This window comes from Notolepis coatsorum (assembly GCF_963971535.1).
Source record: "Notolepis coatsorum genome assembly, chromosome: 1".
Classification (NCBI taxonomy): domain Eukaryota; kingdom Metazoa; phylum Chordata; class Actinopteri; order Aulopiformes; family Paralepididae; genus Notolepis; species Notolepis coatsorum.
Window position 1 is genome coordinate 109,572,738 of NC_140165.1, and position 27,146 is coordinate 109,599,883.

The window sequence follows — 27,146 nt, forward strand, 5'->3', positions numbered from 1 at the left end:
CGCGGGCGTTTATTGTTCCAAACAAATTTATATGAGGCAGAGTGCAATTTCTGCCAGTAACCAGCAGGAGGAGGTAACGGGAGCATGGAGCTGATAAAGTTAATTCTGGGTAAAATATAAATTTTAATTATTGACGCACGGGGCTGTAATGAATTTTTTTATTTGGACCATCTGTTAAAGTCATTCGTAATCCTGTCACCCAAGCTGGAGTAATTATACCTTACCGTCTGGCTAATAGTGGGGAATATTTCAATCCCGAGTCATTTAAAGTGCTCCACCATAAGTATGTTTGCCGGTAGGATGGTAGCCTTCGCAGGCTCAGTAAGTGGAAGAAAAGCAGATTTTGGCCAGTTGATCTTAAAGCCGGACAGGCTGCCAAATTCATCTATCACGCCGAGCAGATGAGGTAGAGAGACGGAGGGATTCTGCATAAACAGGAGTACATCATCTGCGTATAAGCTAATATGGTGATGTGTGCCCTGAATTGAAATAGGAGATATAATTTGGGATTGTCTTATGTATTGAGCTAGAGGTTCGAGGGATAAAGCGAAGAGTCCGGGACTAAGAGGACAACCCTGTCTAGAAGAGCGCGAGACAGAGAAGAGTGGTGAACAGAACTTCCCCGTTAAGATCATGGCCGAAGGCCCAGTGTATAGAACTTTGATCATATGAATGAAACCCTCACCCAACCCCATCCTTCTAAGAACTGCCCATAAGTAAGACCACTCCAATCTGTCAAATGCCTTCATTGCGTCCAAGGACATGACCGCTGTAGGGATTGCAATATCCTTGCTGGCATTAATCACGTGCAGTAACCGTCTGATGTTTTCAGTAACCAGGTGGCCTCTTATGAAGCCAGTCTGATTAGGGTGAACTAGAGATGTCATGTGCTTTTGAAGTCGGGTGGCTAGAACCTTGGCATATAGCTTAAGATCGGCTCCGAGGAGACTGAGGGGCCTGTAGCTGCCACATTCGGTGGGGTCCTTATCCTTCTTGAGTAAAACAGATATACTTTTTTTTTTTTATACTTCTGAAGTATATCTTTGTCAACAAGTACACAGGGCTGGCCCAAACTATTTGGATATTCCAAATGTATAACAATTTCAGTTATACTCTTTTCTTTTTCCCTTAGGCATAATTCAACTTTTAGCATTGAATTTCAATCCTTTTTTAGTATCCTTGAGTCTAATAATGAAAAACAAATAGGGACGGTCAATGTATACTTCGGGGCAGTTAAAATTATGTTTTTTGGGACGGTGGAGATTATTACTAATGTCTATTGGCTTCAGACTAATGTGCACCTCTTGTTGCACGCTGGAGTGCACAGCCAACATCCTGTCGCCACATGACCTGCTAGATCTGCCACAACCATCTCACGGGGGACGTTTGTCTCTATGAGAGGGATAATCCTGTCTCACGGTGGTCGTATGTCTCCTGGACAGGGCTTCTTCGAGGAGGAGGACGGGAAGGAGTACATCTACAAGGAGCCCAAGCTCACGGGCCTGTCGGAGATCTCCCACCGCCTGTTGGCTCTCTATGGGGACAAGTTTGGAGCGGAAAACGTCAAGATCATCCAGGACTCCAATAAGGTACAAAGACACACAGATGAAGAGGAGCGGCCTGGGAGACCGCAGGAGTGACACACTGAGCCCAGATATCATGGGAACAAATGAGGTCACGTCTTTCTGAAATGTGGTGAAAATGAACAAAGTAATTTGGTCCTGCAGCCCACGTCTTCTGTTCACTTAGAAAACGGGGTCGTCGTGATCTGTTGGCAGAGTATATATTATATTCTTTAGTGGACACTTGATCTGTTGGCAGAGTATATATATTCTTTAGTGGACACTTGATCTGTTGGCAGAGTATATATATTCTTTAGTGGAGACTTGATCTGTTGGCAGAGTATATATATTCTTTAGTGGACACTTGATCTGTTGGCAGAGTATATATTATATTCTTTAGTGGAGACTTGATCTGTTGGCAGAGTATATATATTCTTTAGTGGACACTTGATCTGTTGGCAGAGTATATATATTCTTTAGTGGACACTTGATCTGTTGGCAGAGTATATATATTCTTTAGTGGACACTTGATCTGTTGGCAGAGTATATATATTATTTAGTGGACACTTGATCTGTTGGCAGAGTATATATATTCTTTAGTGGACACTTGATCTGTTGGCAGAGCATATATATTCTTTAGTGGACACTTGATCTGTTGGCAGAGTATATATATTCTTTAGTGGACACTTGATCTGTTGGCAGAGTATATATATTCTTTAGTGGACACTTGATCTGTTGGCAGAGTATATATATTCTTTAGTGGACACTTGATCTGTTGGCAGAGTATATATATTCTTTAGTGGACACTTGATCTGTTGGCAGAGTATATATATTCTTTAGTGGACACTTGATCTGTTGGCAGAGTATATATATTCTTTAGTGGACACTTGATCTGTTGGCAGAGTATATATATTCTTTAGTGGACACTTGATCTGTTGGCAGAGTATATATATTCTTTAGTGGACACTTGATCTGTTGGCAGAGTATATATATTCTTTAGTGGACACTTGATCTGTTGGCAGAGTATATATATTCTTTAGTGGACACTTGATCTGTTGGCAGAGTATATATATTCTTTAGTGGACACTTGATCTGTTGGCAGAGTATATATATTCTTTAGTGGACACTTGATCTGTTGGCAGAGTATATATATTCTTTAGTGGACACATGATCTGTAGCAGTGTCGTAGTAGCAGCCAAGCTTATGAAGGGGGGGCTGTTTTTTTATGACCTAATCAGGATTAGAATGGTTGGATTGTTGCATTTGGATGGCAATTTTCCTGACTTCTCTAAGCGTTACTGTATATCTATGTATCTCACTCGAAATACATCCACACTGATTATTGTATTGTAAATAAGAACTATGTTATTGTTGTATCAAACAGGAAGGACTGTCAGGTTCTAAACTGTATGAGACAACATTTGTATTGTTATTGTCTGCATTGCTTTTACCCCTTTTCTTATTCTCTGCATTGCTTTTATTCTGTCTATTTTATGTCTATTTTACAGCTGTGAATCACTTAGGGCTGCAAGTCTGGTTAGGTTATTATTATTATTATTATTATTATTATTATTATTATTATTATTATTATTATTATCCTGTCTACCGCCCAACAGGTCAACCCCAAAGACCTGGATGTGAAGTTCGCCTACGTCCAGGTGACGTTTGTCAAGCCGTACTTCGAGGAGAAGGAGGTGCCGGAGAAGAGGACGGACTTTGAGAAGTGCCACAACATCAACCGCTTCATGTTCGAGACGCCGTACACGCTGACGGGGAAGAAACACGGTGGCGTGGAGGAGCAGTGCAAGAGGAGAAGCGTGCTCACAAGTACAGTACATGTGCACACACACATGTTTATGTTTTATTAGGACCCCCGTTGGCTGTCAAATGAATGACCGCTAGTCTTCCTGGGGTCCTCGCAAGAAAAGTATACAACGGCATACAAATACAGAATGTAATTAGTAATACAATTGAAATAAGAAGGGGAAAAAAGAAAAGAAAACTAAGCATAAAGGAAATCAAAAGTGAATAGTCAACATTGAAGATCCAATGAATGATTGAATGCCTAACACATTCCCCCAAAAACTAATATCTGAAATGGAAACTCCAATGATAAAAGGTAATAAAATAAAAAATAAAAAAAATACATAAATAAAAACATAAAATAGTCTGTCACATCTTTACTACATAATTGACATCAGTTCACTTTTTTGTACCTATTTAAACCAATATTTATTATTTACTTGCCTTGTGGATACTGGTAGCTTGTTCCAGTTGAATATGGCTCTATAGCCATTAGCCATTAGAGGTTATTAGCAAAAGTTAAGAAAATTCAATTTTTCTTGTGCAAACTTAAAGGGGCAATTCACCAAAAACAACGCTGATAAATTGTTCACATAATCTCACAGTCACACACAACCAAAAACTCTCACAGTCACACACAACCAAAAACTCAGGAGGTAGAGAGGTCGTCTGGTAGTCGGAAGGTTCCCGGTTCGATTCCCGCTCCTCCTGGGCAGTGTTGTCGAAGTGTCCTTGAGCAAGACACTTAACCCCTAATTGCTCCCGATGAGCAGTTTGCATGGTTTCTTCCGTCCTCGGTGTGTGAGTGAATGGGTGAATGTGATGAAAAAGCGCTATATAAAATGCACCCCTTTACCATTTACCAAAACAGTTTAACACACATTAATTTTGTTTGACAGTTATTGAGAGTAAATTAGTTTGAATATGGCCACGAGTGATGTCATCGGGGACATTTAACCCGTGTGTTGTGTTAATTACAGCTCAATGAATTGATCATTTCATGGAGCTGTAATTAACACAACTCAAAGACACCGGGAGCTCAAGGAGCCAGAATCCAACCAGGAACCTTCACGATTACCAGACGACCACTCTACCTATACATTTATAAATTAATACAAATTAAAAACTGTAAATATGCCAACATTAGCAGGGTTGCTAGTTTTCAATTGTAGTCCCTGGGCTAGATGTTTAAGCCAGAAAGAAACAGAAAAATAGGACATTAAAGCTAATATAAAATCAATTTAAAACATATTCTATACATTCACTCACTAGGCATTCATATAAAAAAAGAAAAACATAGCGTACATAAATGTATTGTATGTAAAAATGACTGTGGGGGATGTCGATTTTCTACCTTTTTGCCTGCCTTGGTGTCCCCAGCTACCAACACCTTCCCCTACGTGAAGAAGCGGGTGGAGGTGGTGGGGGAGAAGCAGGTGGAGCTGAAGCCGGTGGACGTGGCCATCGACGAGATGAGGGCGCGCACGGCCGAGCTGACCAAGCTCTGCTCCAGCCAGGAGGTGGACATGATCCAGCTGCAGCTCAAACTGCAGGGCTGCGTCTCTGTTCAGGTAGAGTTCACTAGGCTACAGCCACTGCCCTCCGTGGGTCGGTTGGTGTGTGTGTGTGTGTGGGGTGGGGGTGTGTGTGGGCCTGCGCACATGCCTGCGTTTGCTTGATTGCTTTATAATTATATAATTGAGTGGGTGTGTGATGTCCTGTTATTTTTTATTTTTTTTTTATCTTTTTCCCCCTCCTTTTTCCTCCGATTTTCTCCCATCCCAATGTTAGTCGTTATGCCAATTCCCAATCCCCTTCCTGGTCGCTGCGCACTTACCCCCCACAGTCGGTCTGGGAGAGTGGAGGCTACCACGTGCTTCCTCCAACACACGTCCAGCCAATCAACCGCTTCTTTTCACCTGGCAGCGCGGACTCTCACTGAGAGGGTGTAACGTGTGGAAGGATCACACTATCCCACTTAGATCCTATCCGCGCTTAGCAGGCGCCCCGACCGAACTGTAGGAGTCGCTGTTTACAATGACCCGGACCCACCCCGCCAGCTTCTCCCACCCTCTAATACTGCCAATTGTATTAGTGTGAACGGCCAGCCAAGCTGGTGACAATTCGAACAGCCAAAGCTGTGAGCTGGATTCGAACAGGCGAATCCAGCCGCTCCGGGGTTGGTGACGAACGCAATCTCCGCTACGCCACCTGACCGCCTGTGATGTCCTGTTCTATTGATGTTGCAATGCGTGCATTGGCCATAGTTAGCTCTGTGAGGAACCCACAGATACATGTGGCCATACAAGCGAGTTGCACAACCATGAGTCGTCCAGCACATAATACAGTCAGTGGCCAGTTCATTAGGTACGTCCCTCTAGTCCAGGGGTCAGCAACCTTTACTATCAAAAGAGCCAATTTTCCCCCGTCCCACAAAATAAAATGCTCAGGGAGCCGCACAACCTATTTACCCTTAAAATGAAGATAACAGTGTATAACATTTTATATATCCCCAAGCATACCCCACATTTAGCATAAAACGCCTGACAATTGCATACCCAAAGTAATTTGCGATTTATTATACTTTATACTTATAGTACACAGTTTGTTGCATTAATATGATTATAAAGCAACAAAAAGAAAAATGTTGACTTTTTAATTGCTGTTTTTACCTGTTATAACAAAGGAACACCTCAAACTCTTATGAAGTGGAGAAAAAATACTGGCTGTGTAGACCTATTTTTTAATAAAAAACAGAAGAGGAGACAAAACACTGGTGTCTGTAGACCGACTTTGAAATAAAACCCTGAACTATTCAGGTATATTTGAGTCCTTCCCTTATTTGTGGAACATTTATAAAATAAAAGTAGTCTACTTTGAAAAAAGACTACCATGTGTACTGTAGACCTACTTTGAAATAAAACACAGAAAAGGAGAAAAAAACACTTGCATCTGTAAACCTACTTTGAAATAAAACCCTGAACTATGCAGCTCTATTAGAGTCCTTCCCTTATTTGTGGAAAATCTATAAAATAAAAAGTACATTTTTCGTTGTTCGCAAATTTCGCACCACATATCAGGCATACAGGTAAGCCTTTTGTTGACTAAATATCTTAGTTGATGAAATATTTTTTCATTTCAGTGTCACAGTATGACATCGATATCCAAAAAAAAAAAAAATTTTTTTTTTTTTGGGGCCAAGGAGCCGCAGCTGATTGGCTAAAGAGCCGCATGCGGCCTCGAGGCCGCAGGTTGCCGACCACTGATCTAGTCACACATGGGTGGAACCGGCTGTGGTCATCGGCTGCTGCAGCCTGTCCACGACGAGGACTGATGACTACTGTAGTGTGTCCGGACACAGAGCGTGTTGGATCGTTTCTCCATGGTGTCCCGTTCTCTACGCACGGCACCTCAGAACAGCTAAGAGGAACGATTCAGGGTTTTGCTGATTTAGCTCGAGCACCGCTTGTTTAGAAACAGGAAGCCCATCTTTGGCCAATAGGAAAACCTCAGAGGTCACAGTGTGTGTCAGGGGAATTCACAAAGGTTGTGATTATCTAGAGATGCATGCGTAGGCGTAATTTGAAAACACTGGCACACGTGGGTGTGTTCAATTTATTGTGGGTAATTTGGTGACCAGAGGTGCAAGTGGATCTGTGGCGCTGGGCACTGCAGTGGGAGGGCTACATTATTAGCAGGTGGAGATGGCTTCAATTATAGCCCTTGGGTGGGTGGGGGTGGGGAGTCTCATTCCCTTTAAGAACAATGTGTGTGTGTGTGTGTGTGTGTGTGTGTGTGTGTGTGTGTGTGTGTGTGTGTGTGTGTGTGCGTGTCTGCGTGTCTGCGTGTGTGTGTGTGTGCGTGCGTGTCTGCGTGTGTGTCCTCATGTCCTGTGATGATGATTTGGGTAACCGGTTTGGTTTGGGTGTTCCAGGTGAATGCAGGTCCGATGGCCTATGCCAGGGCATTCTTGGATGACAGTAAAGCAAACCAGTCTACCAGCAAGAAAGCCAAAGATCTCAAGGAGATATTCAGGTACGGGCACATCATCCAATACCATCTCCTTAAGACCGGGTACAACACTTGCATGTATATCCCTTTTAAGACCAGGTTTTTAACCCTTTCACTACCACACTAGAGAAAGTTAACCTTTCACTACCACACTAACCGTCTGTCGTGTGGCAGTGAAAAAGGTTAACCTTCTGTATTGTCGCATTGAAATGGTTAACCCTTTGCTAGTGTGGTAGTGAAAGGGTTAAGTGTTAGGAGGTTGTTTACAAAGATGCCTTGGGTTTTATAATGTTTTTTTAGAGGTTGGGTTTAAAGGGGAACACTGCCCAATTTAAAGGGGCACACCAACACCATGGGAAAGAGTGTAGCCTAGCTTAGCACAAATGAATGGAAGCCGATGTGGACCACTCGCCTAGCTTAAAACTCAAAGAGGGGTGTTTTTGGTGTTTTAAAAAAAGTTACCAATCTGGTCTATGGGCCGTAGACATGAAGAAAACATACAATTACAATAGACGGGAGTCTCCTCCACGTCAGACTCAGTGCGCGCATCAAGGAGACAAAAAAATAACTTAACATAATCCTGGTTAGAACAACAGGGCAGACTACAGTCAGGGGAGTTCCATGGTTTCTCCATAGAGCTCCATTATACCTTTATTCAGGGGAGTGCCATGGTTTCTCCATAGAGCTCCATTATACCTTTATTCAGGGGAGTGCCATGGTTTCTCCATAGAGCTCCATTATACCTTTATTCAGGGGAGTGCCATGGTTTCTCCATAGAGCTCCATTATATTTATATTCAGGGGAGTGCCATGGTTTCTTCATAGAGCTCCATTATAATTTTATTCAGGGGAGTGCCATGGTTTCTCCATAGAGCTCCATTATACTTTTATTCAGGGGAGTGCCATGGTTTCTCCATAGAGCTCCATTATACTTTTATTCAGGGGAGTGCCATGGTTTCTCCATAGAGCTCCATTATACCTTTATTCAGGGGAGTGCCATGGTTTCTCCGTAGAGCTCCATTATACTTTTAGTCAGGGGAGTGCCATGGTTTCTCCATAGAGCTCCATTATACTTTTATTCAGAGGAGTGCCATGGTTTCTCCATAGAGCTCCATTATACTTTTATTCAGGGGAGTGCCATGGTTTCTCCATAGAGCTCCATTATACTTTTATTCAGGGGAGTGCCATGGTTTCTCCATAGAGCTCCATTATACTTTTATTCAGGGGAGTGCCATGGTTTCTCCATAGAGCTCCATTATACCTTTATTCAGGGGAGTGCCATGGTTTCTCCATAGAGCTCCATTATACTTTTATTCAGGGGAGTGCCATGGTTTCTCCATAGAGCTCCATTATACCTTTATTCAGGGGAGTGCCATGGTTTCTCCATAGAGCTCCATTATACCTTTATTCAGGGGAGTGCCATGGTTTCCCCATAGAGCTCCATTATACTTTTATTCAGGGGAGTGCCATGGTTTCTCCATAGAGCTCCATTATACTTTTATTCAGGGGAGTGCCATGGTTTCTCCATAGAGCTCCATTATACTTTTATTCAGGGGAGTGCCATGGTTTCTCCATAGAGCTCCATTATACTTTTATTCAGGGGAGTGCCATGGTTTCTCCATAGAGCTCCATTATACTTTTATTCAGGGGAGTGCCATGGTTTTTCCATAGAGCTCCATTATACTTTTATTCAGGGGAGTGCCATGGTTTCTCCATAGAGCTCCATTATACTTTTAGTCAGGGGAGTGTCATGGTTTCTCCATAGAGCTCCATTATACTTTTATTCAGGGGAGTGCCATGGTTTCTCCATAGAGCTCCATTATACTTTTATTCAGGGGAGTGCCATGGTTTCTCCATAGAGCTCCATTATACTTTTATTCAGGGGAGTGCCATGGTTTCTCCATAGAGCTCCATTATACTTTTATTCAGGGGAGTGCCATGGTTTCTCCATAGAGCTCCATTATACTTTTAGTCAGGGGAGTGTCATGGTTTCTCCATAGAGCTCAATTATACTTTTATTCAGGGGAGTGCCATGGTTTTTCCATAGAGCTCCATTATACTTTTAGTCAGGGGAGTGCCATGGTTTCTCCATAGAGCTCCATTATACTTTTATTCAGGGGAGTGCCATGGTTTCTCCATAGAGCTCCATTATACTTTTATTCAGGGGAGTGCCATGGTTTCTCCATAGAGCTCCATTATACCTTTATTCAGGGGAGTGCCATGGTTTCTCCATAGAGCTCCATTATACTTTTATTCAGGGGAGTGCCATGGTTTCTCCATAGAGCTCCATTATACTTTTATTCAGGGGAGTGCCATGGTTTCTCCATAGAGCTCCATTATACTTTTATTCAGGGGAGTGCCATGGTTTCTCCATAGAGCTCCATTATACCTTTATTCAGGGGAGTGCCATGGTTTCTCCATAGAGCTCCATTATACCTTTATTCAGGGGAGTGCCATGGTTTCTCCATAGAGCTCCATTATACTTTTATTCAGGGGAGTGCCATGGTTTCTCCATAGAGCTCCATTATACTTTTATTCAGGGGAGTGCCATGGTTTCTCCATAGAACTCCATTATACCTTTATTCAGGGGAGTGCCATGGTTTCTCCATAGAGCTCCATTATACCTTTATTCAGGGGAGTGCCATGGTTTCTCCATAGAGATCCATTATACTTTTATTCAGGGGAGTGCCATGGTTTCTCCATAGAGCTCCATTATACTTTTAGTCAGGGGAGTGTCATGGTTTCTCCATAGAGCTCCATTATACTTTTATTCAGGGGAGTGCCATGGTTTCTCCATAGAGCTCCATTATACTTTTATTCAGGGGAGTGCCATGGTTTCTCCATAGAGCTCCATTATACTTTTATTCAGGTGAGTGCCATGGTTTCTCCATAGAGCTCCATTATACTTTTATTCAGGGGAGTGCCATGGTTTCTCCATAGAGCTCCATTATACCTTTATTCAGGGAAGTGCCATGGTTTCTCCATAGAGCTCCATTATACCTTTATTCAGGGGAGTGCCATGGTTTCTCCATAGAGCTCCATTATACTTTTATTCAGGGGAGTGCCATGGTTTTTCCATAGAGCTCCATTATACTTTTATTCAGGAGAGTGCCATGGTTTCTCCATAGAGCTCCATTATACTTTTAGTCAGGGGAGTGTCATGGTTTCTCCATAGAGCTCCATTATACTTTTATTCAGGGGAGTGCCATGGTTTCTCCATAGAGCTCCATTATACCTTTATTCAGGGGAGTGCCATGGTTTCTCCATAGAGCTCCATTATACTTTTAGTCAGGGGAGTGTCATGGTTTCTCCATAGAGCTCCATTATACTTTTATTCAGGGGAGTGCCATGGTTTCTCCATAGAGCTCCATTATACTTTTAGTCAGGGGAGTGCCATGGTTTCTCCATAGAGCTCCATTATACTTTTAGTCAGGGGAGTGCCATGGTTTCTCCATAGAGCTCCATTATACCTTTATTCAGGGGAGTGCCATGGTTTCTCCATAGAGCTCCATTATACTTTTATTCAGGGGAGTGCCATGGTTTCTCCATAGAGCTCCATTATACTTTTATTCAGGTGAGTGCCATGGTTTCTCCATAGAGCTCCATAATACTTTTATTCAGGGGAGTGCCATGGTTTCTCCATAGAGCTCCATTATACCTTTATTCAGGGAAGTGCCATGGTTTCTCCATAGAGCTCCATTATACCTATATTCAGGGGAGTGCCATGGTTTCTCCATAGAGCTCCATTATACTTTTATTCAGGGGAGTGTCATGGTTTCTCCATAGAGCTCCATTATACTTTTATTCAGGAGAGTGCCATGGTTTCTCCATAGAGCTCCATTATACTTTTATTCAGGGGAGTGCCATGGTTTCTCCATAGAGCTCCATTATACTTTTATTCAGGGGAGTGCCATGGTTTTTCCATAGAGCTCCATTATACTTTTATTCAGGAGAGTGCCATGGTTTCTCCATAGAGCTCCATTATACTTTTAGTCAGGGGAGTGTCATGGTTTCTCCATAGAGCTCCATTATACTTTTATTCAGGGGAGTGCCATGGTTTCTCCATAGAGCTCCATTATACTTTTAGTCAGGGGAGTGCCATGGTTTCTCCATAGAGCTCCATTATACTTTTATTCAGGGGAGTGCCATGGTTTCTCCATAGAGCTCCATTATACCTTTATTCAGGGGAGTGCCATGGTTTCTCCATAGAGCTCCATTATACTTTTATTCAGGGGAGTGCCATGGTTTCTCCATAGAGCTCCATTATACTTTTATTCAGGGGAGTGCCATGGTTTTTTAGCACGGCAGCTCAGCGCTGGTAGGTTGCAACTCACGTGATTCAGTGGGTATTGCTGATTGGCTCGAACGCGATATACAGTATTTATATGGTCCTGTGTGTGTGTGTGTGTGTGTGTGTGTGTGTGTGTGTGTGTGTGTGTGTGTGTGTGTGTGTGTGTGTGTGTGTGTGTGTGTGTGTGTGTGTGTGCGTGTCCACATGTCATGTGTCTGTGTGCCCACATCTCAACATCTGTGTGTGTGTTGGTCACTGCAGGTGTTTTGTGCAGGCGTGCAGCATAGCTCTGGACATCAACGAGCGTCTGATCAAGGAGGACCAGTTTGAGTACCACGAGGGCCTGAAGGCCAACTTCAAGGACATGGTCAAGGAGCTGTCTGACATCATCCATGAGCAGGTGATCTCCAGAGAGGAGGTTGATGGGCCAGGCTTTAGGCATGTTACATGTGTGGTGCTGGGGATGACGTTCGGGTGACCTGCTGGTGCTGCTGAGAAACTGGGAAGATACGTGTTGACGTTATAGTCTCGCTCACTCACTCACTCACTCACTCACTCCTCTATGGTATTTCTCATCAATATTCTCATTTCCTACATTCAAACGTTCCTATTTTCAAAGTGTAGAAGACTGATGCACAACACCCTAACTGACCATCCTTTTCACCCGTGCAGATAAGCGTACACAAACCAACCTGTCCACACTATATATTGCGATATTTTGCATGCTGATATTATATCGATACAGTAACGGCAAGTATCAATATTCAAATTAGCTTTATATTTATATATATATATATATATATATATATATATATATATATATATATATATATATATATATATTGTATATATATTTTTTTATAATCCCATTTTTCTGCAATACAAATTAGGTGAACAGGCTGATATTATTTTATTAGATTAAACAGATGTATATACATTTATATTGCAGACATTGACAATTGGGCATAATTTGCAGTTGACAAAAAAAAGTTATAAATCACAATATTGCAATATAAGATAAGATAAGATGATGCTTTATTAATCCCCTTGGGAAAATTCGGGTGTCAATATCGCAGCACAATATGGCGATATTATAATATGGTGACCCTAGTATTATGTTACTGTGTCGTGGGCCTCTGGTGATTCCCACCCGAGTTGAAATGTTTTCAAATTCCAGTGTTATTATTACATGCAAACGTGCAACACACCCACAGTCATAGCTTACAATATCTTCAGTCGGGACATCACTCAACAAAACAACCAATGCCAATAATTATTCCATGATCACAATTGAATCAGAACTCTGGTTGTGTTCAAGAACAGACAACTAATTTTACTTATTCATCGAATACCGTATTGACCCAAATAAGATGACCCCTCCCCCCTGTTTTCAAGACAAATTTTATAAATACATTAATTAATAATAATGGACCAGAATGTACCAGTAATACTAACACATTGAATAAAACAAGGCAAGCTAATATACATCTTCTAAATGAAATTGTTTAAATTAGATAGGCACTATATATATATATTTCTTTATTAATCAATAAATAAATAAAATGTTATTAAACTGTAGCCTACTGATAGGCCTAGTATTTCTAACATTATTTAACCTTTAAAGTAAAACGTAGAACCATAGGCTCCATTTCAATTAGACTCATTGATGATCACATTGATCTTAAAATTTTAATTATTATCCTTGGTTAACCTGGCCTTATTTTAACCTTCTGAAAATGATGATTGATCATCTATCGTTAACCTTACTGTCTTTGGAAGGATGTAGCAGAACACGTGCAACTAGACCTCAAGAGGAATCCATAGATACCACATCTGTCATACTATCTTACTGGCAAAGGGGGCAAAATATCCATCCAAAGTTGGACTTCAGTTTTGAATTAAAAACAGTAATGGAGTCTGAGGCCCTAATGGTTTCTGTGGAGCTGATTCCATCGTCTGATTCCTTTGTCCGGGACACGGTGAGGAGGTTTGAGCGGCCTGACCCGAGTGTCCGGAATGAGGAGGAGTGGAGTGGAGGGGAGAAGCCAGTGAAGGGAGTGGAGAACTGGGGTGATTTACGGGTCTGGGAATCCATAGATACCAAAATGTGGTTGTGTGCGCACGCAGGCTTTGTGTAGTGTGCGTGTGCGTGTGTGTGTGTGTGTGCTAGGCTCTCACTAGGCTTTGCATAGATAGTGGGTGTGTGTCAACAGTGTCGGCTGAACACTCACCAAAGTGTTTTCCACATTGCCGTGAGCGTTTCACTCGCAAAAATTATTTAGGAGCACATGTGAGTGAGTAAAGATTATATCCTACAAGCTGACAGTTTGAGGACCTAAATTAACATTAGCTGCTAATGTCAACCAAGCTGGTTAAACTAACCCTGGAGCCACTCAGCAGATGGTTTCACTTTCCAACAGTGAGGAATGTGAGGGGCTGAGCTCTCTCTCTCTCTCTTTCTCTCTCTCACTCACTCACTCACTCACTCACTCACTCACTCACTCAGTTCCTGCTTTTGCTGGTGTCACTCATTTTCTCACCTTTCCAGTGTGTTCTCTCTCTCTCTCTCCCGCCCCCTGTTCATGTGCTCACTGTGCTGTGTGTGTCTGTAACCCCTCCCTCTTCTGCTCAGTGTGGATACAGACGCCACCACACATATTATTATTATTATTATTATTATTATTATTATTATTATTATTATTATTATTATTATTATTATTATTATTATTATTATTATTTTTTTTTTTTCTCACTTTTTCTGTATTTTTGCTCCCATCCCAATTTAGTCGTTATGCCAATTCCCTTCCTGGTCGTTGCGCGCATTGCCCCACTGTCAGCCTAGGGAGGGTGTAGAACTACCACATGCCTCCTCCGATACATGTGGAGTCAGCCAGCCGCTTATTTTTTTTTTTTTTTTTTTAGATTTATTTTAGCATTTTTACAGCTTTTATTGGCCATACAAGACCGACAGAGGAGAGGGAGAACGGGAAAAGATGTGGGGAGGACATGCGACAAATCAGCCAGGGAGGGGAAGGCGAAACCCGGGACGGCCGCGTAGGTGTGCGAGGCACTATGCGGTGCGCCACTGGGGCGCCCAGCCAGCCTGCCGCTTCTTTTCACCGGACAGCGAGGACTCTCACTGGTGGAATGTAACACGCACGGAGGTTCACACTATTTCCCCCCGATCCCCTCCCTGCTGAACAGGCGCCCCGACCGACCAGTAGGAACCGCAGTTTACAACGACCGGGACACACACCCCGCCGGCTTCACCACACATATTATTGACCAATCACGTGTGCGGCTTTAACAGAAGAAAATTGGAGAAAAACGAATCGGCTCCCAATCAGTTTACTTTATAAAGAGCCGCTTCGTTCGTCCTCTTTGTCCTTGAAGACACAGAAAAGACAAACTATGAAAGACGTATCGGATGAGTCACCTCTCAGAGAGGATATTGCTGCAATGTGGCTCAATCAAACCTGTGAGGCTGCTTTGGCAAGAGGAGACATGCCCAGCCTACACACACACACACGCACACACAGTGACTAATACCTTAACCTCTTAAGCCCGGAGCCCTATTTTCTGAAAATCCGCCTAAAATACATACCTAGGTAAATGGAAGATTGACATATTGTGTCTATTACTAGGCTTGCTTAAATTGTGATGAAACAAAGGAGAATATGAATTATGATTTTTCTTTGCATCTTTGACGGTGAATAACACCATGCTAAAAATTACCAGACATAAAAAACTGTTCAGTACCTTCTTGAGATCACGTGTACAAAAGATCTAAGGAAATTAATAAAGGGAAGATGATTAAACGGAAGGTGTTGTAGATACAGTACTGAATTCTGCCATCCGGACCCATGCAATTTGAAATCGTATTATAGAATATAGAATATGAGGCCTATAAATGACCTTATTATAGGGGCGACATGGCTCGGGAGGTAGAGCAGTCGTCTGGCAATCCGGACGTTCCCGGTTCGTTTCCCCGCTCCTCCCAGGCAACGTGTCGATTGGTCCTTGAGCAAGACACTTAACCCCTAATTCACGGTACGGACGTCACGGTTTGGTACATCCAGCCATACGACGAATACGTCTCATACCACTAGGTGAAACTAGGGATGCACATTTTACAAATGTGTGCTCAATATCTTTACTTTACTTTACACTGGCTTACTAACAGTCTTAACAAGATTCAAGATTGTTTATTGTCCGGGCGGGTAAGTGGCGCAGTGGGCAAGGCGCTCGCCACTAACGCAGGAGATGCTGGGTTCGAGCCCAGCTCTCTGCATTGCTACCAGCTTGGCTGGTCGTTCATACTAACACAATTGGCAGTGTTAGGGGGTGGGAAAGCTGGTGGGTGGGGATTGGACGTTGTGGACAGCGACTCCTACAGGTCGGTTGGTGCGCCTGTACAGCAGAATCGGGAAGTAACGGGGGCAGCGTGAGCCTCCCACGCGTTACTCCTCGCCACTGAGAGATCGCGCTGTACAGGTGAAAAGATGCGACAGCTGCCTCCTCGTGTACCGGAGGGAGGCATAGTCTAGCAACATTCGAGACAGGGGAGGGGAGAATTGAAGGGAGAATTGGCAAGGCGAAATTGGGATGTGAGAAAAATAGAAAAATAAGGAGAAAAAGTGGATAAAAAAAAATTGTTTATTGTCATGTGCACAGTTAAACAGACAGTTTGCCATACAATGAAAATCTTACTTTGCTAATCCGCCCTTCACACAAAATCACACGATACTTAACTTAAACATATTTAAATACAAGCGAGTGCTAGAAAATAAGGTAAAAATAGATAAATATAATATATACAAGTCACAGTGAGTAACACAGAAGGTCATTCATTTAATGTTGAATATCAAGCTTGTATTGCCAAATTTAGATGATGAATAAAACGTTGAAGCTTGTAAAGGCATGATGACAAGCGGACATGTCACCATGTCATCTCTTCTCTAGAGTCTTCTTTCTCTGCTTCACGTGAAGTTAAATCTACTCTAGAAGTGAAACTGAAACTTAAAAAGTATACACCGGTGGGGGGTGGGGGCGGTAGGCAATTAATTTACTCAAGTGGATTCCTGAACACAGAATGACACCGGTATCACTGACTACCGCGGCAAGCCTATGTGGAACTAAGTAGAACTTAATAGAACATAAAATAAATATATAATACATTTAAAAAAATGTATCCTGTTGTACCGAACTCATACCGAACCGTGACTCCAAAACCGAGGCTTCTGTGTACCGTTACACCCCCTAGTGGGGAGACACCCAAGTGGCCCAAGGGTGACAGCATACCTCTGTGGAGGGCGGGGCTAGCCAGGTGTCGACCAATCCTTTTGCCTTGAAAGGCGTTAGAGCGCTTCAAGCCAATAGCATGTGAAGATGCTGTAACCCCCATAGAGTGAGTTGTATCGAACAAAGTTGACGGAAAGAGAACCTGTTTTATACTGTACACACACCAGTGCACACACACACATATACCAGCACACACACACATACACACACATTGTGACACGCTCTGCATAGCATGTGCATGTAGATGTTCAGTACGTTGAAGCAAACAGTCTTTACCAAACTGTCTAACCGTGACCTCTTCTCTCTCCGCTGTGCTTCCCTCTCTAGCTTTGAGGAACAACAGGTAATGTGAGGGTGTTGCATCTTAAAGGAGAACAACAGTAGAGTGTATATTATTTAATAGGAACTACAACATGTTAGGAAAAAGCCTACACTGTACTCATGCACAGAGAAGGCGCTTCAAAACCTTGTGTAGAAAAATAAGGTTCTCATTGAAAGGATCTCTAGACTAATTTGAGAAGACTTGGAGACCCTTTATCACTCAGCCTTGTTATTTGTTTATTTTTTGTTTGTTCGTACTGTAGTGCTATTTGTTCATTTGTGATGTTTTTGTGCTCAATGTTGTGGGTGTCCTGGGATTGGGAGGGGGTGGGGGGAGGGCGGTTGAGCTGGGGCAAAAGTGTTTATTTTAAAATTTTCTATTCGTTTTTTATAGTTTGTAAATAAATAAACGAAATGCTTTATAACGTGTTTAACGTGTGTGTGGTAGCTCAACGGGGAGACAAATGGAGTGAAATAAAGATTTAATAACCGGCTAAGCACCACTTTCTGGAAGAGCAAACGCTTGTAAGCGAGGACAGGTATAGCTTATCTATCTGAGTTTGGTCATTTTCCTGTAGCTATTGATTTTGTGAGCTTGCTCTCTGGAAAGCACCAACAGTGCAGGCAGAGGACTGAGTGGTTGGAGGACACAGGCTGCATCAGATGAACGGTGCAGGCAGAGGACTGAGTGGTTGGAGGACACAGGCTGCATCAGATGAACGGTGCAGGCAGAGGGCTGTGTGGTTGGAGGACACAGGCTGCATCAGATGAACAGTGCAGGCAGAGGGCTGAGTGGTTGGAGGACACAGGCTGCATCAGATGAACAGTGCAGGCAGAGGGCTGAGGGCACAAAATCAATGGACGCTGGAAAATTAACAAACTCAGAAATGATCTACCTGAATGTAAGATATACCTGAATGTAAGATATACCTGTCCTAGGTTGCAAGTTCACCATCTTCACCATCAAGTTCACCATCTTCCAGAAGATGGTGCTTTGCCTATTATTGAATATGTATTTTAAATATTTCAAATATTTTCACACTCCATCCATGTCCTTGTTGAGCTGCCTGGAGAGACTCTCCCAACAAGGTTCTGAAGCACGTTCTCAATGAATGTGCAGGCATGAGTACAGTGTGTTACTAACATGTTGTAGTGCCCCTTTAAAGCCCCAATCCTTTGTTCTTTGTGCATATGAATTATGAATATATGTGCATTAATAATGTATAGGATTCATTACACATACATATTCCATATTGTTTGAGCATATGGTTTATATATGGAATATACAGGAAAAACGTATATGGTTTCCAAAATTCTAGCTTTCTGTAGTAGGTCATCCTTGTGTTAAAGCTGCCAGCTCTCAGTCATTGTAACTCAGCATTGTAATACGGTTTTAAGTGGAGATGATGGTTGAGTAAAATCTATTTAAAAAACTAAAAACTATATATAATATAATGGCAGTATATTATGTACACACATCAATAAACACAATCTTAGTAGGTACCTTCTATTTGGCTGGGCAAAGAGACCCTATCTGTGCCCATGCCTGATGACACATACAGACTTGTATGTACAAGTACAACTCTGTTTTGCATCTAACAAGACAAATTGAGTTGTAGTTGTGATTAGAGTGTGTTTGTATGTATGTATGTATGTATGTTATGGATGTATGTTACTCTATGTATGTGTGTATGTATGTATGTATATTGTCTACAGTAGCATGTCACAGATGCATGTCTTGTTTCCTGTTGGTTGTGAGGAGTGATACATTGATGAACTGACTAAAATAACCCATAGGTATTAAAGTATAAAGTATTTATAAATATTTGTATAAATTACTCTCCGCTGTCACATGTATTTTATTATATCGCAACATGTGATTGTTTTGTTTTTGCCATCTGACATTGACGGTCAGTGATATAATGTGTCCGTTTGAACCACACCTCATGCCTCAAGTCATATTAGACCAGATAAGCTCATGTTAATGTTCAATGTGCGACATTCACCCTGTGTTGTGCTTTCAGATCTACCTGGAGGATATGATGCGCTCACTGCTACAGAACTCCCTCCACGTGTTCAGTGCCATCAGTGGGACTTCCAGCAACCTGGGCTGACCTCTGTCCGGCTACCCTCCTGCCCACCACCCTTCATCCACGCCGGTCCACCGACTTCCGTCTCCCTGGCCCCATTCCATCCATCTTCCCTGAGGAAACAGGCGGCTTCCCTCACCGTCTGCCCTCACCGTCTGCCCTCACCGTCTGCCCTCACCGTCTGCCCTCACCGCCTGGCCTCACCGTCCGCCCTCACCGTCTGCCCTCACCGTCTGCCCTCACCGCCTGGCCTCACCGCCTGGCCTAAAAGTGGGAGTGAGGGGGAGTATTGCCCCAACGCTCATTCAGTAAATGAAACCCATCTTCTGGGTCTCAGCGGCAACAGCCAATCAGCATTGTCATTCTGCGTGTTCCGCTTCCAGCTTTTGGCCTTGAGACCCAGACGAGGGGTTTATTTCATTCAAGGCGCATGGACCCTATGCGGCGCTGTACGGTACACGTTGGTCGGTCTTTTAGGCCAGATCAGACACCTTGGAACTCTGCTCTCTAGTCTTCCTATATTAACTCCCTGATTTTTTTTTCCCCCCGAAGACGTTAACTGGACCTCAAGCGCCAACGACAAACCTCTGTTTTTTTTTTTTCAAATAGTATTCTCTGGTTCATTTAGACGTCGGTCGTTGAACGACACAGTTGCCTTTCTGCCTCAAACGACTTCCTTCTAGTTTCCTCTTAGCTAACCTTTCAAAAAGAAAAAGGACGGCACTATGATTCTCTTCCTTGTTCCTTCGCTCCGTTCGGACACAGCCGCTGGACACAAAAAAGGAAGATTTGACTGCAGCAAACTGATAGTGTTGAAAGCGCAGCGGCGTTTGAGGAATATACAGTATTGTAGGGAGTATCAGCATGTCAGGTAGCTCGTACACTGAGCCGTATAAAGGTTGCATTGCACTTTCGTATGCCTTGGTAACAAATTGCAGAAATGTTGTTTGGGATCTGTATTTTATTATTTTACAAATAATCTTTATTTGTTGTTTTTTATCATATACTGTAAATGTGGGGTATATTCAAATGCATTCTTGATGAGTTGTATTTGTAGATAGGAAATAAGCTTTTTAGGATTTTCTAACCCGTTGTAAATCAGAACGGTCTGTTTTACTTGAGTGTTTACAAACATTACTAACGTACACCAAACCTTTTCAAGGCCAGGAAATACGTCAAAGCTCATATTTAACTGTTGTCTAGTCAGTCAAAGCTCATTATTCACCTGTTGTCCAGTCAGTCAGCAAGAGCAAAGAAAGTGTCTCCGTTCCTGTTTCTCCTATGTATCGTTACTGGTGTGGGCGACCTGTCCGTTTGTGTTCTAAATACAGAACAGGCCCTTGAGGTTCCTGTGCTCACACTATGGAACCATCATCGTACAAGACTATGCAGATCAACCGTATTCACTCTGGACTTAGCTGCTGGGGTAGGTTTCCAAAAGAATGCAAGTATAGCGAACTGCACGCAATCTATGCCTTACGTTTTGGGGAATCTTATTTTGAGAAGAATGTAAGCTGTCCGGTGTGCGTCCCGCAGCCAGCAGACACCAGGGGAACCACTTTCAGCCTCGCCATCGTTCCTGCCACATGTGAGCACTATTAGAACATTAAAGAGAAGCTTCTCTCATATCATCTAAGTGTAAAAATGGTGAAATCCAAATAAATTCTGAATAGGTACCCCAACCCCTCCGCGAGATGTTATGTTTACACAATAGTGAAATAGGTCCATTAGTACTGTATGTGTGGTTGTTGTGGCACAACTTGTGCCAGGTTAGCCAGGTGCCAGCCTGACAGGATAAACACCATTGTAACATAACCATGGTTACAGTATAACTTAGAATGGTGAATCACTGAATCTTTTTTCAGTGGTTTGTGAGGGATCTGCCTATTGGTAAACCAGCATGGAATGGTTTTAATATTGACCTATAGGACTATTTTAAAAAGGAAGGTTCTACAGAAAACAGAATATGTCCATACTATTTTTATTTTATTCCATCAACAACTTTTTTTCTTTATGGAGTCCACAGATAAAGACACATTAGACACAGTACAAGTCAATGGTGAACAATCCCCCCCCCCCCCCCCCCATGAATTAAAATTAAAACCACAAAAATGACAATGTACGCAATAAAAACGAGTTTAAATATCAACCATCCAATAAGATGTATCAAACCAGTTATTATTACATACAATACCGCAGTTTACCCATCAGTGCCATGTCTCATAAGTAACACAAGAAGCCTCTTTCTAAAGTCTAGAACGCAATTTTTCAGGGGTTAGTATTCAAATGACTTCTTAAACACGCCCTCCCTCCTCCGCTTGAGCCCATCATGCCACTCCCGTCATGCCACTCTGCCTCCCGTCATGCCACTCTGCCTCACACATGCCACTCTGCCTCACACATGCCACTCTGCCTCCCGTCATGCCACTCTGCCTCACACATGCCACTCTGCCTCACACATGCCACTCTGCCTCCCATCATGCCACTCTGCCTCACACATGCCACTCTGCCTCACACATGCCACTCTGCCTCCCGTCATGCCACTCTGCCTCACACATGCCACTCTGCCTCACACATGCCACTCTGCCTCCCATCATGCCACTCTGCCTCACACACGCCACTCTGCCTCCCATCATGCCACTCTGCCTCCCGTCATGCCACTCTGCCTCCTGTCATGCCACTCTGCTTCACACATGCCACTCTGCCTCCTGTCATGCCACTCTGCCTCCCATCATGCCACTCTGCCTCCCGTCATGCCACTCTGCCTCACACACGCCAAATCAGCCTTCATAACGTCATCCCACAAACGGATCATCCATCTGCTGTCAGTTGATAACTAAAAGCTCAAAACAGTTTTTTGAATTAGCTTTGCATACTGTGTCATAGTATATCAGCAAAGCTGGTTGAAGATGAAAAAGATGCTTATCAGTCAGCTTATCAGAGCCACCTACAAAGATTTTATCAGTCAATCAGAGCCACCCCTTACAAAGAGTTTGAGAAAACTAAGCTTGCATGGAGGAAAGACTAGAAACCAGTAGCTGTTTACAAAGATGTGCAAGAGGAGCATCAATGTGAGGAATCCCTAGGAAGAGAAAAGGGGTGAACTGGATGAGGAGAGACGGCAAACTGAAAACCTGAAGTCAGAATGAAGAAACATGTCAGGAGAGCACAGATTAAGATGCCTACCTTAACACAAACATTGCGACCACACATTTTTGTGGGCCAACAGGGCCACCCCTAGAGCTGCTGGTCGCAGCAAAAAGAATTCACATTAGAGGCTAAACATGTTGAAGCATGAAGCATGTTGAAAGGACAAGCAAGACACAAAAGGAGAGCAGAGAAACAGCCCTTCAGACTTTCTGAAATAACACATTTGCCATCTATTACATTGCTATAACATAACTGTAGAACCTAACAATTCTTCTAAACTATCTGAAATCGTGGTAATTTTCATGAATTAAAACGTTACCAACCAAAGATCTTTTGGCGCACAATCATTTTCTGTATTTTTTTTCCCTTTACCCACCTTCATCTCTGGTTCAAGTACTTCTGCTCCGTCATCTGAAAAGGTTCCCTCGTTTCATGTACATGTAATAGACTAGAGATTTCATGCTGTTTTAGTTTTTTCCCAGTAAGGTATTTCACAAGTGCTACACTGAAATGAATACAAATTAAAAGATGGGTAATGTTTAGCAGATGTACATAATATATTGTCATGCTGTAAATTGAATTCTGCCATCTGTATGTATTTATATTTTTCATATTTTTAATTGGTACATTATTCAGTCGAATATTCGTCTGGTCTAGCAAAGAGATTTTTGCATAGCTAGATTATGTTTTTTTATTTGCTTTTTTTACGGCTTTGTATAAAGGGCAAGTGTTTGTCAGATACTTTGTAAAGCTTTTTTTTCTCTATAAAATTAGTAAATGAGAATCTTGTTTTCTCACTCGCCCACAAGCACACGCACATACACACAGTCTAGATCCACAAAGAATGGATTGCACAGAGCAAGTTGCACCCTTACTTACAATTCACTATGAATTGAAAATGGGGGACCCTGATGTAAACAAGACGAAAGTCTTTCTCTGGTCTGCATCCCCTTAAAAATGTTGTGTATTGAGCCGTACTGTATTGTACCTATTCTGCAATCTGTTAATAAAACGTTCATTCAATCAATCAATCTGCACAGTGATTGATTGATTGATTGAAAACGTTATTAATTGAGCTACATGACATGTATGAAAGGTGCTTTATAAATACTTACTTACTTAACAGATTGTGTGGCGTCTTACTCACTGAAGTGCTTACATTTACCTGTTCAAGGAGGCACTCGACCAACTGAACCAAATAAACCAAATAAAACCAAATAAATAAAAACATACCAGCACATAATAATTTTACATACTATATCTATATCCCTTACCTAATCTACTAGTTACGCTGCTGGCCAGTATGACTATACGACCATACTGTCTTTATACCTGTATCACTGTATATTGGTATTACAACGCTGTACATACATCTGATTAGCACTACACCCAGTAGTACTCATTTATATATTTTATACCCAGTTTAATCACCTGTATATTACTATTGCACTGTTACATTTGCACTCTGGTTGGATGCCAAAATAATTTTCGTTGTACTGTGCTGTATAATGACAATACATTTTGAATGTAATCTAATCTAATCTAACTAGAGCATTTATCATTTTATAATTTTTTACTCTAGTAAACATTTTATCTATATTCTATAGCACCTTTAAATACAATCAACACCAGACCAAATAAAATCACTTTTTGACTCGGAGCAAAAGAGCATGGGTCCCATCTGTGCAGCACAGAATCAGCAACCTATAGACTTGAGATGTTGTTATAAAAAGAAAACCACATAAAACAAATGTGAGTTTATACTAAATCCACAGGTTCTGCATAAGCATATAAAATAGGCCTACATAAAATACCAGGCTACAGGTTAATAAAAAATCGGTTGTGTTTACTAGTGGCGAGTGTTTCGTTCCAGTCATATTAATTGCCACTGTTCATAGAAACTCCGCCCCTCTCGCATATTGTTCACTCACTGCCTGGAGTGAGTGATGATGACATGTGTTAAACGTGCTTAAAATATTATGATGTCGTTTTAAGGGGATTCAACATGACCGAGGGATTCAACACTGACTGAGGGGTTTTACACGGGCTGGCCTTTGGAGAATGCCGACAGACAATCACAGTTATTCCGAGGAGACGCGCTCGATGACGGCGTGGTTTTCAGTCAGATATTGGGAATGTTTCGTGATTATACAGTGCATAATGGCAATGGTTGCGGTTGCGGTCCAAAGTATGCCAGGTAAATACAGACTTATTTTTGCGCCCATTAATAATTCGAGTAGAAATGATGTATTATGATGACCATTGAACTGGGATTTACGACAGTAAAGGATTTCCTTTAAACGCTACTGCGTGCATGGGAGCATAATACCTGCTGCCCGTAAAACATGTTTTCAACAAAAAGGCAGTTCTTCCACCAATTGATTGTTTTTTTTATTATAATTAAAACATATTTTATATTAAATATTTTCCAGCACCCATTTCTTTCCTTGTATTGAACAGACCGTTTTTATAACACACACCAATGTTTTATTATTATTTCCTATACTGTATACCCACGAGTAGCCTAAACATGTAAATGTTATGTATAAGTTTACACCAACAGGTGCAGCTTCCTGGCTCCAAAAAGCATCTGGTTGATTAATTAAAGCTTGAAGCTTAAAACAACAAGCAATAATTCTGAACCGCAAGGAGTATACTACATAAATGACCCCTGGCGTCTATATTTCAGAGTGTCAAATCCGCAGACTATATAGGCAAATGATGCAAATCATCCCATTTTCAATAATATTTCGTGTTTTTTCGTTCTATTTGAAAGGCTCTCTTATCTTTTACTTAGATCAACTTCCTCCTCCGAGAAAACTGGCATATGTGTGGACGGATGCGTTTCATGTGAACATAAGTTGGGAGGAACCCGAGGAGTTGGGTAGCTGCCCAGGAGAAGCGCTCCAGTATATCTTGAACATCACAGTCGGCGCGAATGTGAGAGAACGACGTTATTCTATACCAAATCATCAGGGCCCAGGACTTAAACTGTTTATCACACACGTCTATAACCTAAATGAATACTCAAGAAAAGTTGCATATTGCACCTTTTAAGCCTATATCTCAACCTATTCGATATATAAAAAAGAAAAAGAAAAAGAAACATAAGGAAGACAGACAGTAACAATTTAGAGCCTTTTATTAAGAATATAATATATATACTCTAGAGTCTGGTCAACACATTCAGGGGGCTCTTCTTGCAGCTATAGCTATTGCTTCCTAATTATCTTTCTGTACAGTATGCTGTTATTTTCTAACTGAACTGTTATGAGTCTTGGAGACCTTCAAAGAGGGTGCCGTGGAACATCTTTCTCTCTCTCAAGATGCCTTATTAAGAAATTGAAACTGTAATGATTTAAAGAGTTAAAGAAATCTTCTTTTTGGGAAGTGATCCAATAATTGTTATTACTGCAATGTTACAGAAAAAAGTTAATAAATAGTTTGCAACCACAGAGCCTACAAACAATGTATTGTTTTAATTTACTAACTACCATCTTTTTACATTGAAATGTATTTTGAAATTAATTATATAATATATTCTGTTCTGTATCAATCAAGGTATAATCCAGATTTTTATTTGATCAAATTGATCCCAATCCTATGTTAAAGTTTTGAACTATACGAATTTTGAAGATTTGATTCTAGATTAAAGCTAGGATTCCAAAGTTATCCCAATCCTGTTATTTGGTTTTGAACTACCCATTTGCAGGATTTAATCCAATCTGATCCAATCAAAATCTGATCAGATCACTGTTGAACTCCTTGGCCCAGATTATTCTATACCAAACCTGATTGGGGCCCCTGGTTTAAAACCTAATTAAATCAGAATCAAATGGGGGTCATTGACATGAAAATGGGTTGGTAATATTAGCCAAATAGTAAGTGTAGGCTATCATTTATCCCTAAGGCAAGAGAACCCCACAAAGTTGATCAAAATAATAATAATGAATATTAATAATAATAATATCAATTGAGAGTAGTGAGGGGTGGAAGGGAGACCGGACCCGAACTGTGCAAAGAGGAAACAGTGCCTCAAACGCACAGGGTGAGCAGACCATGGGACTTACCTTCGTATAGAAGGACCTGCGACTACTCGGACGTGCATCCTGCACGCCACCAGGGAACGGACGTGAAGTAAAAAAAAAAACGTCACAGCCCCCAACATCGCGGGGTCGGGGTCAAAAAGCCCCAACCCTGCGGCAAGGCCGTAGCAGCGGGGCGCGGAAGAGGCCACAGCCCCAGGGCACATCCCGGGGGCCAGGAACCCCTGAAAAAGGGGCCTGGCGAGGTCAACGAGGCCACGGCGTCGAGACCCCACCAGACGGTCACTGGTGACACCACCCCCCACATCGCCAGCGTATCGGCAAATGTAACAGTACTATTGTTTCTGGCTTAAAGGCCAACCTTCATGTTGTATTTTTGTTCAATAAACAATGTGGACTAAACCTTCAACAATACACAGAAGGTTAACCCTTTCACTGCCACACGACAGCCGGTTAACCCTGTAAACCTTCTAGTCCCAAAACATTCTGTGACTAATTCAGTGCAGATTGTAATGTATTGTCATCATGCAGCACAAGTACAGTACAACTAAAAGAGGTTTGGCATCCAACCA

At 42.0% G+C, this 27,146-nt stretch overlaps 1 protein-coding gene across 3 annotated transcripts in view; it reads left to right on the forward strand.

Moving 5' to 3' along the window:
* The window catches only part of dock11 (dedicator of cytokinesis 11), a 328,275-nt gene extending 304,634 nt beyond the window's left edge, over positions 1–23,641 (forward strand). For all 3 annotated transcript variants that reach the window (XM_084319393.1, XM_084319394.1, XM_084319395.1), the window contains 6 exons: positions 1,443–1,589; positions 3,179–3,389; positions 4,746–4,936; positions 7,300–7,400; positions 11,928–12,066; positions 19,313–23,641. In XM_084319393.1, the coding sequence (XP_084175519.1) occupies positions 1,443–1,589; positions 3,179–3,389; positions 4,746–4,936; positions 7,300–7,400; positions 11,928–12,066; positions 19,313–19,402 (879 nt within the window). In that variant the 3' untranslated portion in view covers positions 19,403–23,641. The remainder of the gene's footprint in view (positions 1–1,442; positions 1,590–3,178; positions 3,390–4,745; positions 4,937–7,299; positions 7,401–11,927; positions 12,067–19,312) is intronic.
* The last annotated feature ends 3,505 nt before the right edge of the window (positions 23,642–27,146 follow it).